Source organism: Chinchilla lanigera, unplaced genomic scaffold (genome assembly GCF_000276665.1).
Source record: "Chinchilla lanigera isolate Chin_1 unplaced genomic scaffold, ChiLan1.0 scaffold00063, whole genome shotgun sequence".
NCBI lineage: Eukaryota > Metazoa > Chordata > Mammalia > Rodentia > Chinchillidae > Chinchilla > Chinchilla lanigera.
The window spans coordinates 5,495,510-5,509,880 of record NW_004955464.1 but is presented as its reverse complement, the minus strand read 5'-3'; the positions used below and the strand labels follow the sequence as shown (position 1 = coordinate 5,509,880).

At 50.3% G+C, this 14,371-nt stretch overlaps 1 protein-coding gene across 2 annotated transcripts in view; it reads right to left on the bottom strand.

Moving 5' to 3' along the window:
* The window catches only part of Glis1 (GLIS family zinc finger 1), a 184,587-nt gene extending 170,234 nt beyond the window's left edge, over window positions 1-14,353 (bottom strand). For both annotated transcript variants that reach the window (XM_013521759.1, XM_005398558.2), the window contains exons 1-2: window positions 14,250-14,353; window positions 13,030-13,336 (exon numbers count right to left, since the gene is read on the bottom strand). In XM_013521759.1, coding sequence (XP_013377213.1) covers window positions 13,030-13,294 — 265 coding nt within the window. In that variant the 5' untranslated portion in view covers window positions 13,295-13,336; window positions 14,250-14,353. The remainder of the gene's footprint in view (window positions 1-13,029; window positions 13,337-14,249) is intronic.
* Between the last annotated feature and the right edge of the window lie 18 nt (window positions 14,354-14,371).

Sequence of the window (14,371 nt, the reverse complement as noted above, 5' to 3'; positions counted from 1 at the left end):
TATAAGGAAGCGTTATTTCCATCCTTCTATTTCTCTAGCATTTCCAACTTTTCTACAATAAGTAGTACTTACAAAAGTGGAAAATAGGGTTAATGAATTATCTTCAACCACCTCTCAATGAAGGATTACGAGTAAAACCTACTAATCTACTGGAAGCAGGAACCTATAGGGATAAAACAACATGGAACTGCCCCTGCCTAAGCTGCTGCCTGGGTACGGCCAGCGTTTTCTAGCTCTGGGATGGGCCTGCAGCAACCTGAAAACCAGCACAGGCCACCCAGCAGGGCCTGGCCAATCAGCACCCCCTCTCAAAGCAGCCCCTCATCTCTGGTCAGTGCTCTCCCATAAACTCTCACCAGGAAACCCCAAGACTCACATCCGGGACAGCACTAGAAGACCTACCTGGGAACAAGCACGCTGGCCCCACTCCAAATTGGTTGTCTACCTGCCTGCCCTTTCAGCCAGATATTCCCCAAGACACAGGCTAAGAGCAGCATGCACCATATAAGAGGGTGTTAGGAAAAGCATGACCAGCACTGTCCAGAAAAACCTTCTGAGACAATGGACATGTTCTACATTTGCCCTGTCCAATATGGTAGGCAATGTCTACTAAGCACCTGAAATGCAGCTAATGTATGACTAAGAGACTGAACTGCTCTATTTACTTATAATTTAAATAGCATTTCACACATACTTAGTGGTTAGGCTTAAACAAGGCAATCCATTAAAAAAATAAAAATAAAAACACCTGACCCAGTGCCTGGCAGTGCTCAGTCAATGATGGCTCCAGAACAATGAAAATGATAAGGAGCAGAGGCCAAGGAAGAGAATATCGAACAGACCCTAGGCCCCTACCGGGTCAATAGCAAACAATGGGAATTTACAGGAGTCCACATCTCCCCAGGAAACAGCTTTGTGTATTCTTAGCACAGCGCAACCAGAGCCACTGAAAGAAGTTTAAGCAAGCAGGAAGTGGCAACAGGGTACAAGGAAAGGGCTGGCCAAGGTTGTCCCCACCCCATAGACCTCCCTGTGCAGGTTCCACACCAGTGCGGGCAGAGCCTGCTCTGCAGACCCCCAAGTTCCCACCTGTCTTCAGAAGCCCCAGCAGTTAGCCACCCACGGAGCCCTCTCCCACCCACAGCTCTCAGGTCCTCATGTGAGCCACGCCAGGGGAGCCTGCAAACACTTCCATGTTCTGACTGGGCAAATCAAGGCTCAGTGAGATTGTCAGGAGGACAGGAGTCGCTTAGGGCAGAAAGCCAAGGGTTAAGGTGGCGGCATCATGCACAGGAGGGCTGAAAAGGGAGATCCTGGAAACACTCACTCTGCCCACTCGCCTTCCAGGTTACAAGTGCTGTGAAAGGAACCGCTGTTAGTCCACGTGGTACTGGGGACTGAAGCACAACAGGCATTCGCTAAACAGTGATGAGCCAACCAACCGTCAACCACTCGTAGGCACAGCGCTTCCAGTTCTCAGAGTGCTTCCCACATTCCATCCCTTGTGCCCCTAACACCCAGCTAGGCAAGGATCACTCTCCCCATTTCAGAATGGGAAAGGGAGGCTTGGAAACTGACAGCCACTGCAGCCTGCTGTGCTGAAAACCCACCTGGAAGCTTCCCAGGAAAATACACGTTCACTGGAGAGGAACAGGTCAGCCCTGCTGGGGTCCGGCATCAACCTGTTCTTGGACCACACCCCAGCAGCAGGTCAGAGGTGTGCTTATCATGCACCCTGCCCCCAGGGAGTCCAGAATCATGTGGGGAGGAAACCATGCGTTATGGCATGTGTCTAGATGTCCCCCCTAAGCCTCATGCAGTCATAGGTGGAGCTTTTCGGTGGTGGCGGGATCTCGAGTATGTGATGCTGGGATTAAGGGTGGGTGGTTATTAAATTAGTCCACTGATTGGCTTGGCAGAGTTCTGGGTAGGATAAGGGTGCCCCACCCTGAATGTGAGTGCTACCCACTTGAAGGGCAGAGAGTCTGGATAAAATATTACGGACAGAAAGAGGGCTAGTGCCATTGCTGGTCACTTGTTGCTTGCTGCCTTCTGCCTGCCCTGCTTTGCCATGAACTGTTTCTCCTCCACGATGTCCCTCTACCGTGCGCCACCCTGCAGGACAGGGTCCTGCAGCAGCGACTATGGACTGAAACCTTTACAAACCGTGAGCTAAATAAACCTTTTCTCCTTCAACTTTGGGTGTTGGGTATTTTGTCTCAGCAAGGAAAGTAACTAAGACATCAAGCAGCCAAGCATCTGTGTGACCTGACTCTTATGAGACAGAAAACTGACAGGAGGCAGTCAGCAGGTGAAGGACAGCAAGCCTAGTTCTGGCACAGAGGCACTTCCTTGACTGCGAAGAATGGATCAAATCAGACACCAGGCAAGGAGCAGAGAAAAGGAGGTCAGCCCACAGCTGCCACCTGCCAGCTTCCATGCTATGTGTGGGTCCCTCAGCCCCTTGGGCCTCATTTTTCCTCATCTGGAGCAGGGCGGAAACAGCACCTTGACTTAGGGAAGAACAGTCAAGGTCATTTAGCGGAGCACTGCTACAGTCAGATGGCAACTCCCAACCTAATAAACAGAAAAGGAGGCCACAGACAAGCCCCTGCCCCATCCTACTGAACACCGAGCCACCCACACTGCGTGAGCGTCCTGGGCCAACCCAGGGCCAGGGCCTGGCAGCGAGCTGAGCCGAGGCGGCACACTCACCTCCGCACAGGGGCCGCCGCTCCTGACTTCCCCCAGACCTACGCGATGCCATGATGCCAGCCAATCAGATCTGTGTCCTCTACCCGGGGGTTCCCACCGAGCCTGACTCCGAAATCTCACTCCTTTAATTACACCAAAAGAGAAAATGAGTGGAGTAAGGTGATAGGGTCCTGCAGCAGCGAGAGATAGCAGCAGTCATCCCAGGACCTAGTCCCGCTCTGCTCTCAGAAAGGCCAGCAAGCCCACTCCCCTGGGTGGGCCACCTGCTGTGTGCAGCCTGAGTGCTGTGCTCTGCAGACTTCTAATCTGTATCCGGGAAGACTGAGGCTCAGAGATCAGTGAATCTGCCTACGCGATCCAGCCACTGACACAGTCAGGCTCTAAACCCAGTTCTGATACCAAAAGCCACATGGCCACCTTTGCACAATGTAACACCCTGAGCCTCACAATGATTGCTCTATTGCTCCCTTTCTCCGATAGGGATACTCTGAACCTCTGTAGGAGTTACAGGCAAGTAATATGACTGGACAAATAATGTGACTTAGAAGAGCTATATGGCGCCCAATGAGGGGTCAGGAGGCTAACACAATTCCCCAGGGGCTCTGGTGAAGTCTGCCCTGCAGTGAGGACCTCAGAGATGGACATCATTCTCCACCCAGCAGGGTCTAAGAGTTGCCATCATCTGGCTCCCAACTCTCAGTTCCTACACAGAGTCCAAGGTTCTCTTTATCTTAGACAGTCTGGGTCCAACATGGAACAACCCCAATATCTGCTCTTTAAACTACAAGGTAAGAGCCATGTCACAGTGCCTGGGGCTTTGTCTGGAAGGGAGGGCAGGCGTGCAGCAGAAGATGCTACAGAAATCCTGCCCAAGAAGTCGGCATCCAGTCACTGCAGGACAGCAACACACCCAAGCCTCGGTGGCCTGGGCCAGCCCAAAGCCTTGCAACCAGAAGAGTTTGCAATTCGAGCAAGGAGGAGAAAGGCAGACAGACCTAGCTCACCTAGCAAGCCATGGAGAGCTCATATGAAAGTCAGTGCTGGAAAGAGAACAAGACCTGTTCACACAGGAAACTCACTGTCACTGACTGCAGCTCCCGTGCACTGAGAGTTCGCGTGTATCCAGCTCTGCAGGACAAACAAGAACACCAAACATGCACCAAGAACTCCTGCACAGCCACAGGCTCCTTTAGGACAGGCACTAGGATGCCATTCTACTGACCCAGGCCTGCGATGAGCACCTGGGGTCCTGGGATAAGGACACTCTGCTCCTACCTTCGAGTTCACCTAAGTCAACAGGCAATGGGCACACAGTATGACCAGTGCCGGTGCAGAAGGAAGAACGGGAAGAAAGGAAAGGCTTGTAGGAGGTGGCACTTGAGTGGGATCTTAGAGATCTGTCTGGTGGGAAAGAACCCAGAGGCAGCCCTTCCAATAAGTTCTGATGCTATTACATGGTGGCAATAACAATAAAGGAAACAACGATAATCCCAACATTGACCAAACACTTGTTGTGAGCCAGTCTCTCTTTTTAAACACTTATACATGGGTTAGCTCACTTCATCCTTATAACAGCCTTTTGAGATGGTTGTTCTACTATTCCCATTTCACAGATAGGAACACTGAGACCTGGAAAGCTCAACAACTGACCCAAGACCCCTACATTAGTACAGGGAGCCACAGTTTCAACCTGGTGGCCCAGTTCCACGCTGACAGCTTCAGTTTGTACATCGACATGCTTCTCAAACACTTCCCTCATGCCAGACCTGGTGAGGGGCATAAGGCCACAATGGTGAACGCTGGACTGGTACTTGTTTTCCTACTCATTCCAAAAATGATTTAAGAACACAAAGATGAATAAAAAGCTCATTGTTTATAAGGAAGGAATGACAAGCAAAGAGAAAATTCCAGGCCTGAGGTTGCACAAGAAAAAGTCTGCTGCTACCAGCAAGAGATAGAGAGATGGAGAGCCCGGGAGGAGGCTCTGGCCGCCAGGGCAAGGCCTGGGGTTTTCCCCACTGGCCAAGTTGTCACCAATCTACGAGCCAACCTGGGGAGACAAAACCAGGTCATTCCAGACTGTATAGTTGCTGCTAAGGCAGCGCAAGTACAAGTCTGCTGAAAAGAACTCTTACAATGAATAGGCAGCTGAGCCTCACTAGGTATCTTCTCCACCAACGAGCAATAAAGTGTAACGTCTATCACGAGGCCAGTGGGAAGACTGCTGTCCTCATAGTAACAAAACTGGGACACCCCTGCCGAGCAGGATGGGAAGCAACAGAAAGGTTTAAGCAGGAAGTTCTGAAGATTCCAGGTCTAGGATTTTAGTTCTCTACCCAGTTCTGTCCCCACACCTCTCCGAGCCCTGCAGCCTCTTTGAAATCAACCATCTGAAGGCTCCAACAAGAGACTGCCCCGCAAGAAGCTCCAGCGCGGAGATATTCTCACAAAGAGCGCTACGTAAGTACAAATGACTGTTTGATCAATCATTTGGCCTCAGCATGGGATTTGGTTAGAATTAAAGCCATCTGGAGGAGGGGGTTGGGGGAGGAGACAAGCAGGCGGGAAAATGACCCACCCCCTCCCCCAAAAAGCATTGTTAAAATATAATGGGGAAAACCAGTAAAGTCCCTGCTGTTATTTCAGCCTAAGTCACTTAATCCTTCAGCACATAAAGCGACTTATTTTATGACCTTTTCCCTTTAAAAAGTAAATCAGAAGATACTGCCCTGAATTTAGATATCTCTGAAACACACTACTCATCCCTCCCTGTGAAATATCCTGTTTCATAAACCTTCTTCGAGATACTTGAAACTGCAGATCACTAAATGCCTAGCTTTAGGCATCTGACATTCCAGAGAATTAATATTTAAACTTATTATAGGAAAAAAGAATTGAGTTTGGTTGAAGCATGAAATATTTAATAGTGTCTCCAAATTAGAAACCCTATTTTGTTTCGCACTGGAAATGCCAACGCTATTACCTGGGCTTTGCACTCAAATGAAATGAAACACACAAGGGGAGAAAGACAGGTTTGGGGAGTGGAAGAGATCAAGTTTCATTTTTACGATACACTTAAAATTATATTATCATTCTCTGCCTCGCGGGTTGGTTTTGAGCGCTGAAGCTACTTAACCACCGAAATCTGCGGCGAGATCGGACATCTGCCTCCTTTCCGCAGTGAGCTCGGTGACTTTCTCTGCTCAATAGGACAAAAGTATTAAGTGGTTTGGGATAAAAATTAAGCTTCAATTGACACAGCGGATCCTGGCAGCCTCTGCCAGCACGTGTAATTTATTTACAGTGTTGGAAAGTCAGCAAAATACATCATCAACTCTTATACAAACTTCTACTAGGTATTAAATACCCAACTCTCAGAGAAGTAATTCATATAGTCCAGCAGTGTTCCAAAATAAATTCAATCTCAGACCTCCAGAGAGCTTAAAACAGCAAATGGGATCTGTCTTTTTCAAGTCAGCTTTACAGTCCTCCCTGGTTTCTTGCTAACGTCCCATTTTCCAGCAAACCTGTTATTTAAAAACAAAAGCAACGATGTGGATGTCGAAAGGAGTCATCTGGCTGCTAAAAAGACACAAATAGGAAGAACCAGGGCCACACGGCAGTGGTGACCACTGCGGCCCTTCTTCGAAAGCTCTCTTGCCGACCTCAGCACAGGAAGGCCAAAAAAGCCTCAGACCAGGAGCTCTCCTGCAGCTCTGTCCTGGGAGTGAGTGTGACCTTGTGAGAATGCACACACTCACATGCATTCTCAGGCACGCGCGGGACGACCAGAGACGCGACCTGGCAGCGGGACCTTGGCACTTGACACAAAAGACTCATTTCCCACAAACTCTTAAGTTCAGTCGGACCCCTGGCTTCTGTCCTGACCCGAGCCTTCTTCATCCCACCAAAGTGCTTAAGTGATTGCTTTATAGATCCCTGAGCCACTGTTCTGGTGGCATGGTGGGGATCCGAGGAGTTCCCATCCCACAGACATCCCAGGAAGTAAAGAGAGACCACAATCAGGGCCTCAGCCAGAATCTCTCCACACTGAGACACTCAGACAGGGCTATCAACTGGGAACCCTTCTCCTTCCCCGCTGCAGCAGGACAGGGACAGCACCCCAAGGAGCAGCCTCCCCTTAAAATCCCACCTTGACTGGTTTGCTGGCACTCAGAGGCGGGTGCTCTGAGCGTGGGGAGCACTTGCTCCCTTTCCTGGGCTGGGAGAGACTCAGCACCCCACAGCCGCAGCTACGTGGCTTAGCTCTTAAAGGCTAGTGTCTGGGAAGGCTGGTGCTTCTGGGGTGAAGTGCCGGCCCTGCTTTCAAACAGACCTGGGTTCAAACGCCAGGCCCTAGTACTTGCTTCGCGGACCACTGGAGGAAAATCATCTCGTTCCTGACTCAGTGCCCCAGTGTCTGCTTTCCACAAAGGGTTGCTCGGCATAAAGAAATGTGGCCACAGCTCTAACACGTCCAGCCCGGCACACGGTGGGTGCTCGGTAAGGATTAATGGACCTTCCTCTTCCCATTCCTTCTGCGTTCACCTTCAGCAGGCAAGGCATCCAGGAAAAGCCAAGGCCATAAACGGAGACAAACGCAGCCTCTTTCGGCACTGCTCTTTCCGACACTCCCAGCTCAGTGAGGGTGGAATCCTGGAATCTAAGAGCAGGAAGGGCCCGTGCATCATCCAATCAAATCACTCTCCATTTTACAGATGGGGAAACCAAGGCTCAAAGCAAAAGGCAGGGCCCACATGCATCGAAGCGGCACAATGGTGCATGTGTGCGCACCAGGCAGGCCCCGCTATAACCATCAAATAAATCCGGGCCATACAGGAAATGCGTTATTCAGTTAACAGCTCCTCGAACGCATTTGACTCAAACGCGGACTTTAAAAACACAGCTCGTTGTGCTAACAAAATCCACCTCCATCGGCAGAGCCCTCGAGAAGGAGTAACCCTTTGGAGTTTCAGGGGAAGTCGAGAAAGAGGAAAACAGATGCTCCAGTGACTTTCAACTAGAAGACCACTGGCTGAGGACTGTGGCCCGCCTCTCCTTTCTTTCAGTTTCTTATCCATAAGGATTTGGGAGACCAAAGCAGCCATTAAACGTTCCCCCTCCTCCCCGGGCTTTCTTTACTCAGTAACTCAGCTGTCAGTCACAGGACTTTGCTTCCAAAGCTGAAAGCATTTTTTTTTCATTGTAAACTATTAATTTGGGCAGGGGCTGTTGATAAACAAGACTGTATTTAAACTGCTACAAATCATTAGTACTGTGAAAGGAGCAGCACAAATATTCTAGGAGCTCAGTCTTTTTTCTTGGCCCTGGTATCACAGCTTGCTTTTGAATTTTGCAAAGCCCACTGCAGTGTGTCTCATTTTTTTCTTCCTCTGGAACTAAATGTCTTTGCTTCTTTAAACACAAGTAAACTGCCTCCGACCAAAAGACACAACACAACTCTCTAAGTCCACGCTAATTGCAACTGAAATCTGTATTAGGTGAAAAGAAAAAAAATAGCAAACCACACATGGTTATTTCACTTTGACCATAATCACATACGTAAGGTGAGGTTATCGAAATATCGCCGTGTCGGCTTCAAAACAAGGAATTGTTTAGCAAGAAAACTGAAAGAAGGAAGGGGAATTATCTTCTTCATGCAAAAGCCACAGTTAGTGACAGCCACTGGTAAATTTCAAATAAAGCTTATTTGAAATTTGTTTGTTGTTGTTTTTGTCTAACCTTACCTAAAAAAGGATTTAAAAACCCTATTTTAAACTGTAGTTCCTCCTCTATTCTAGGATGATGGCCAAACTCCACAAAATAAAACCAAAGAAAATGATGATAATTATGCAACATTCAGGACAAAGAACATAGAATATATTTTTTAAATGATTCATTGTGCATTTATGCCCGTAATGGGATTTTAACGCATTGTAAAAATAAGTGTGCTGGCTCACTCGTCTTCTCACGCAAACGGAACGCAGGGAGATGAATAACTCGGAGATGGGTGATTTTTTTCCCCTCCAGAAGTGTAAAGCCAAACCACATACAGAAATTTACATAGACAAAGCCACACAGCCTACTGCTCCTCTTACAACCAAGAAGGTCCCAAGACCTCAGCCAGCACGGTATCTGACAGGTAAGCCACAGGACTGACAAAGCCTACGTCAAGTCTCGATCTCACGTGATGGTTCCCTTCCCATTTTGCTTGCCAAGTCTCTGCAGCTTCGAGAAAGGTTGGGAGGCAGTAAGGGAAGAGAAATTCTAGCCGCACAAGATTCTCAGGGTATCCTTGGGAATTATATTTCTGCTACATGTCTATAAAAGATTTGTCGGATACATAACTCTTAGGACTGTAGACGCAACATGTTCCTATCTCATTTGTATACCCACACACATACTTGTTTCTCTTTGTCTCCGTGAGCCCGACATTTGGCCAGCAGGTTTTTCTCCCCCTTATTTGAAACCTCAAGCACTGAGAAAATTTGGATCTGATTATTTCCGGATCACAGGACCAGCACTTTAAAATGGATGAAATGCAAGCAAATTGCCTACCAGAGCCGGAGGGGGGAAATGCTTTAAAAATAACTCATACCTTTCTATTATGGATGGCCAGCGCCCCAAGCCTCCCTGGAGCAACGCAGAGGTTTCCTGCTTAGGTGATGATGAAACTCCAGGTAACACCACCAAAACCATCGCATCTTGCTCCCCAATACCACCAGCCCTTGACACCCACACACACACCCCACAGCTGCTTTCCTTTTTTTTTCTTTTCCAAGAAAAAAAAACAGAAATAGCTGTATTTTTTTAAGGTATAGGATTGACTACTTTTTCTCATTAACAGGGATGTTATGGCGGCTGTTTTTCCTAATGACAGAGTTCACACGTGTGGTGATCATCAATCACCTTTTCTGCTGGGATGTATCCAGCCCTGGTACATGGTGAAAAGGGCCTGGAAAGTGGCTGTGAATTAGTGACCTCATTATCTGGCTTGGACAGATGGGATCATCTGGTTAGCTACAAAGTCTTCTAGACATGGCACAGAGAGATTAGTTACCAATTTCCAAAGATTCAAGACAGGAGAAATAGCAAAAATAAAAGGGATTTTTAATTCTCTGGGAACATTCTGAAGGTTTTAGTTGCAAACAGCAGCTTTCAGCTGCCTGCAAACGCAGGCGGTAGGTACAAGTGGTGGAACCAGAATCAAACATTTGGAGCTAGATGCCTCGGACACTGCCACTTACTGTAGCTTTGAGCAAATCTCTGAACCTTCATATGTTCATCTATAAAATGGAGTCACATCAGGAAGAGTCAGGATCTGGCCCCGCTTTATAGGCAGAAAGCACTTCTCCATCTGTTCCCTCAGAGAGCCCACAAGAAGGCAGAGCCAGATGAGGGAATGCATGGGAACACGCTCTAAGAACTGCGAAGCACTAGGCAGAGAACAAGCGTCATCAGCTATGGCCACAAAGCTGTCCGCCCTCGGGAAGCCCAGATGTTCACCTTCTTCCCTTGTCAGGACTTACAAAAGCAGTGTCGGGTGTTTAATAATAAGAAAGAAAAACGCAGCATCTGGTGGTTTGGCCTTCCCAGCTGTTTGGAATCTGGATAAGCAGGACTCTGCCATAAACAGATCGTGATTCTTATTGTAAAGGATGACAATGTTCGTCCATGACGCTGCACCATCCCCAGCCCAGTGCCTCCCAGTCCAGATCTGGACACACACAAGACCCACGTGTGGATGGATGAACTGCTGGATTCACGATCACACCCCTTCCCCTGTTTAAGAACTGTTCCAGGCAGAAGCCAGACCAAGTCCCTGGGCAGCGATGACCACAGAAGACCTGAAGCAAGGCACCTCTCCTCTTCCCTCCCCTGGCATCAGAATTAGTCTCCTTCACATTCAGCATTTTAAAAGGCAAATCTTCACTGTTACTGCCTCTTCTGAAAGTATCACTGTCACGGTGCGGAACCCTGCACAAATGAACAGAAGTGACCTCTTCTACTATTTTTGCTTAGAAAGCACCCATTCAACCCATTTTATTTCGCCTGTGAGGTCAACATTATTACTCTCATGCAGATGGAAAACCAGAGGTTGAAAACATTAAACACATCACATTTAGTAACCCTAAACATAACCAGGCACTAAGATGGTCCTTCCCCATTCTTTGCGCTAATGCTGGCATCAGTTGCTCCGAGTCAGTCTCAGGGCAAACCTACCATAAATAGGGGAACCCAAGCCTCAGAGGAGTAAAATTACTTCTCCCAGCATCCCACATATGGGGAGGGGGGTCTTATCGTTTCCAGCACAGCCAATAAATATGTTTCAGTCAGTATTTCTGTCTGTTTCCAATAAGTCTGAGCACTTGGAGCTCGGCACCACACTGCAAGGGTCCTGCAGCCTGGCAACTATCGTGGTGCAAGAAGGCACAGCAGGAAGGTGCCCTTTCCTTAACAGCATTTCTGAGAGGGCTGCGGAGCCTGCTGTTCTTCGGCCAGGCCGCTGACTGAAGAACATGCCCTAGGATACCCCCCCTCCCTGCACCACCCCTTATCCTGACGCCAGGTTATGCCAGAGCTCCGGCTTTGACAACAAGGCTAAACCTACTAAGTGGCCTTCTACATACCAGACACTTCTCCCACCTAAGGGCCTTAGTTTCCTCATCTTGCAAATGTGTGTCATAAATTCCACCCACCAGCCTCACTGAGAGGCTGTGGGGTCAAAACAAAAACAGTTTAGCAGCCTCCTGGAGAAAATGTAACCAGAGCCCAGCTGGAGGTACAAATAGAGGAGCTTGCCCCCACCAGTTTATCCTCCTCTCCCCTTTGCAAATGCAATCCCAACATAAAGATTTCTCATTTTAGACAGGGGGAGGGGGCAGGTATAGATACAAACAACTGGGGTTTGGAGGACGGGCAGTAGGAACATGGAACACGTGAAAGGTCCCGGACCACAGTATGGAACAAAGGCTATCTTTGGGACAACAATCTCAAAATGCTGTCTGAGATTACTACCTGTGATTTTTAAAATACCCTACAAAATAAATAAATAAATAAAATTAAATATGCAACAATGCAGTAGGATATGGGCAGAACGGAGGACTGCAGCAGGGCCTGAGCAGCAAGCCAGGGAGCACAAGGAGCAAAATGTCACTCGGGCACTTCTCAGGGAAGAGAACTTGCACGTGTATTCCTGCAACAACTGCAGACATTTTTTTTCAAATATGCTCTTTACGACTTGGGTAACAGAGTAACATTTAAAAGAAGAGAAGAAATATCTCTCTCCTACAAAGTCAGGTGTTTTCTTTTAAAAAACAAAAAACTTGTGTACATTTATCTCATTTAACCAGGCCCAGAACTGGGCAGCAAGCTGGCTGACCTTTCCTAAGGTACAGAGCTGATGCTAAGACACTATGTCTGCCTTCCTTGGAAATCACCTGGAAAGAGAATCAAGAAGTCCCAGGCGCTGAGACAATCAAACCCCAAAGCTTTGATTTCTCCCAAAGGGGGTAAAAGGGAACGCACAGACACCACACCTTAACAATTTCTCAAATTCCTGTTTCATTATCTGTCAGCACGAAACCTATAAATAATGGCTCAATAATAATTAACCAGATGAGAAGAACGCTTCCGTGAGGGTATCATGGACACCCTGCCTGGAGATTGAACCGCGCGGGGCTGCCGCCATTCCCCTGCCTCGCTGGTAGCCGAGGGCACTATGAAGTGACTTCTGCCCAAGACGATACTTCTGAAAAAACTACAGAAAAGACCGTTTTTCAGTCAAGACCTGACCCAGGCTGCATTACAGTCAGATAATTCTTCATCCGGAATCTAGAAATCATCACGTATAAAAATTCCTCCCGTGACACATGGGGAAACTGAGGTCCCAAGAGGGGTGGGGTCCTGCTAAAGGCCCCTTCTGGTTTTTGTTATTTAAGGAGATTGGAATACTTTAAAATATGCACTCGGATGCTCAGAAACTGATACTGGGCACAGGAGTTGCTACTCCCCCTAACATGCAATAAAATGTTGACGTTTCACCCGACTTTTATCAGAAACATACAGAAGCAAAATTATGTCATGTGAGCTTTCTATTCACACTTTTTCCCGAAAAACGTGTTCATCGAATTTAAATGAGATGCTTCCTAAAGAAAGCAACATCTTATATTTGACAAGCGAATCCCACACAATTACCAAGAAATCAAGGAACTCCGGAGAAACTTCCGAAGTATCCCTTCAAAGGCTTGCGCGCAGCGGAGCCAAAGGGCTCTCCACACCCGCGGCCAGGCACGTGGGCAGGGCCGGACTCACCCTTCCCGCTGCCGGTGGCGGCGGCCTTGGACGGGCCGTAGTCTCTCGGACTCCGGGGCCGCAGGAGGTCGTGGGAGCGCGGCGGTGGCACAGGCAGCCGAGGGAGCAGGTCCCGCGGGACCCCCTCCCCGCAGCCGCCGCCGCTCACAGTGACCCTGAAGGCCATGTGCGCGCCGAGGCCGGCGGGCCCGAGGCCGGGGCCGGGTGCAGCGGGGGCCTCCTTGGGCCTCTTGTCCGAAAGCGCCTCGGCCACCTCGCAGTGCATGGCGCCGGGGCGGGGCACACGGCTGGGGGTCGCGCCAGGCTCCTGGGGAGAGGAGATAGCACAGGCGCGTTAGAATGCGGGCGGTGGATCCTCTTCCCGGGGACTGCCCTGGGCTCAGCTAGCTAAGTTAGTGCACCGTACCTACCCAACCTTCAGCCACCTGGCCCCACGCGTGTGCGCACGCCTCGTTCTCAGCGCTGAGCGGCGCCGGCTCGGCTTCCGCCCCCGCGCCTTTCCGCAGAGCTCCTGAGCCTCCCGCCGGAATCCGCCTCCACCGAGCCCAGCCCTCTTTAGACGAACAGCGAAACTGAGGCCTGGGCGGGTAGGGCGCCTGTTCCGCGTCCCCTAGAGGGGCAGTATCCCCAGAGCGGGGATACTGTCGGCGGCGACAGTATCCCCAGAGCGGGGCTCTGGCGAGGCAGCCGGCGGCTAGGAGAGGGTCCCTGGCTGCGCACTCCAAGGGCGCTCCGGGCCGGACTGCGCGCACTCAAGGGTCCGGCCGCGAACCCGCAACACCGGCAACCCACAAACCCGTCCAATGGGTGCTCAGCCCCGCTGCGTGGACCCATCACGCGCACTTCGAGACACACATTCCCACGCGCGCCACGGGAAGCGCGCCGTTGCGCGCGCAATTCCTCGCGTGGGTGATGCCCTGCATGCCGGCTCCCACGCACACGCACACCCGGTAAACGCGCACTCTTGGACGCGCGTTCATTCACCCGCCCGGACATCACTCGCAAGAACCACCGCACAGTCTCACGCCCTTGCGCCCCGAGCGCTGGGGAGCCCCGCGCCAGAGCCTCGGTCTTCATCCTCTGACCCGGCGCGAAGGCCCGGAGCCCCCAAACTCTCCTTGGTCTCGGGCGCTCCCCTCGCCCGCCGAAAGCGCCCCAGATTCCGGCGCCGCTGCGCCGCGCGCCTCGGATGCGGGTCCCGGACGCACGCCCCTTCTCACCTCGCGGCGGGCGCTGCAGTCGCGGGGCGCAGGGTTCGGTGCGCCTCCTCCGGCGCCGAAGCCCCCGCAGAAGAAGCGTCCTGCGGGGCGGCACCTGGGGCGGGCCGGACCCGGCTCCAGAC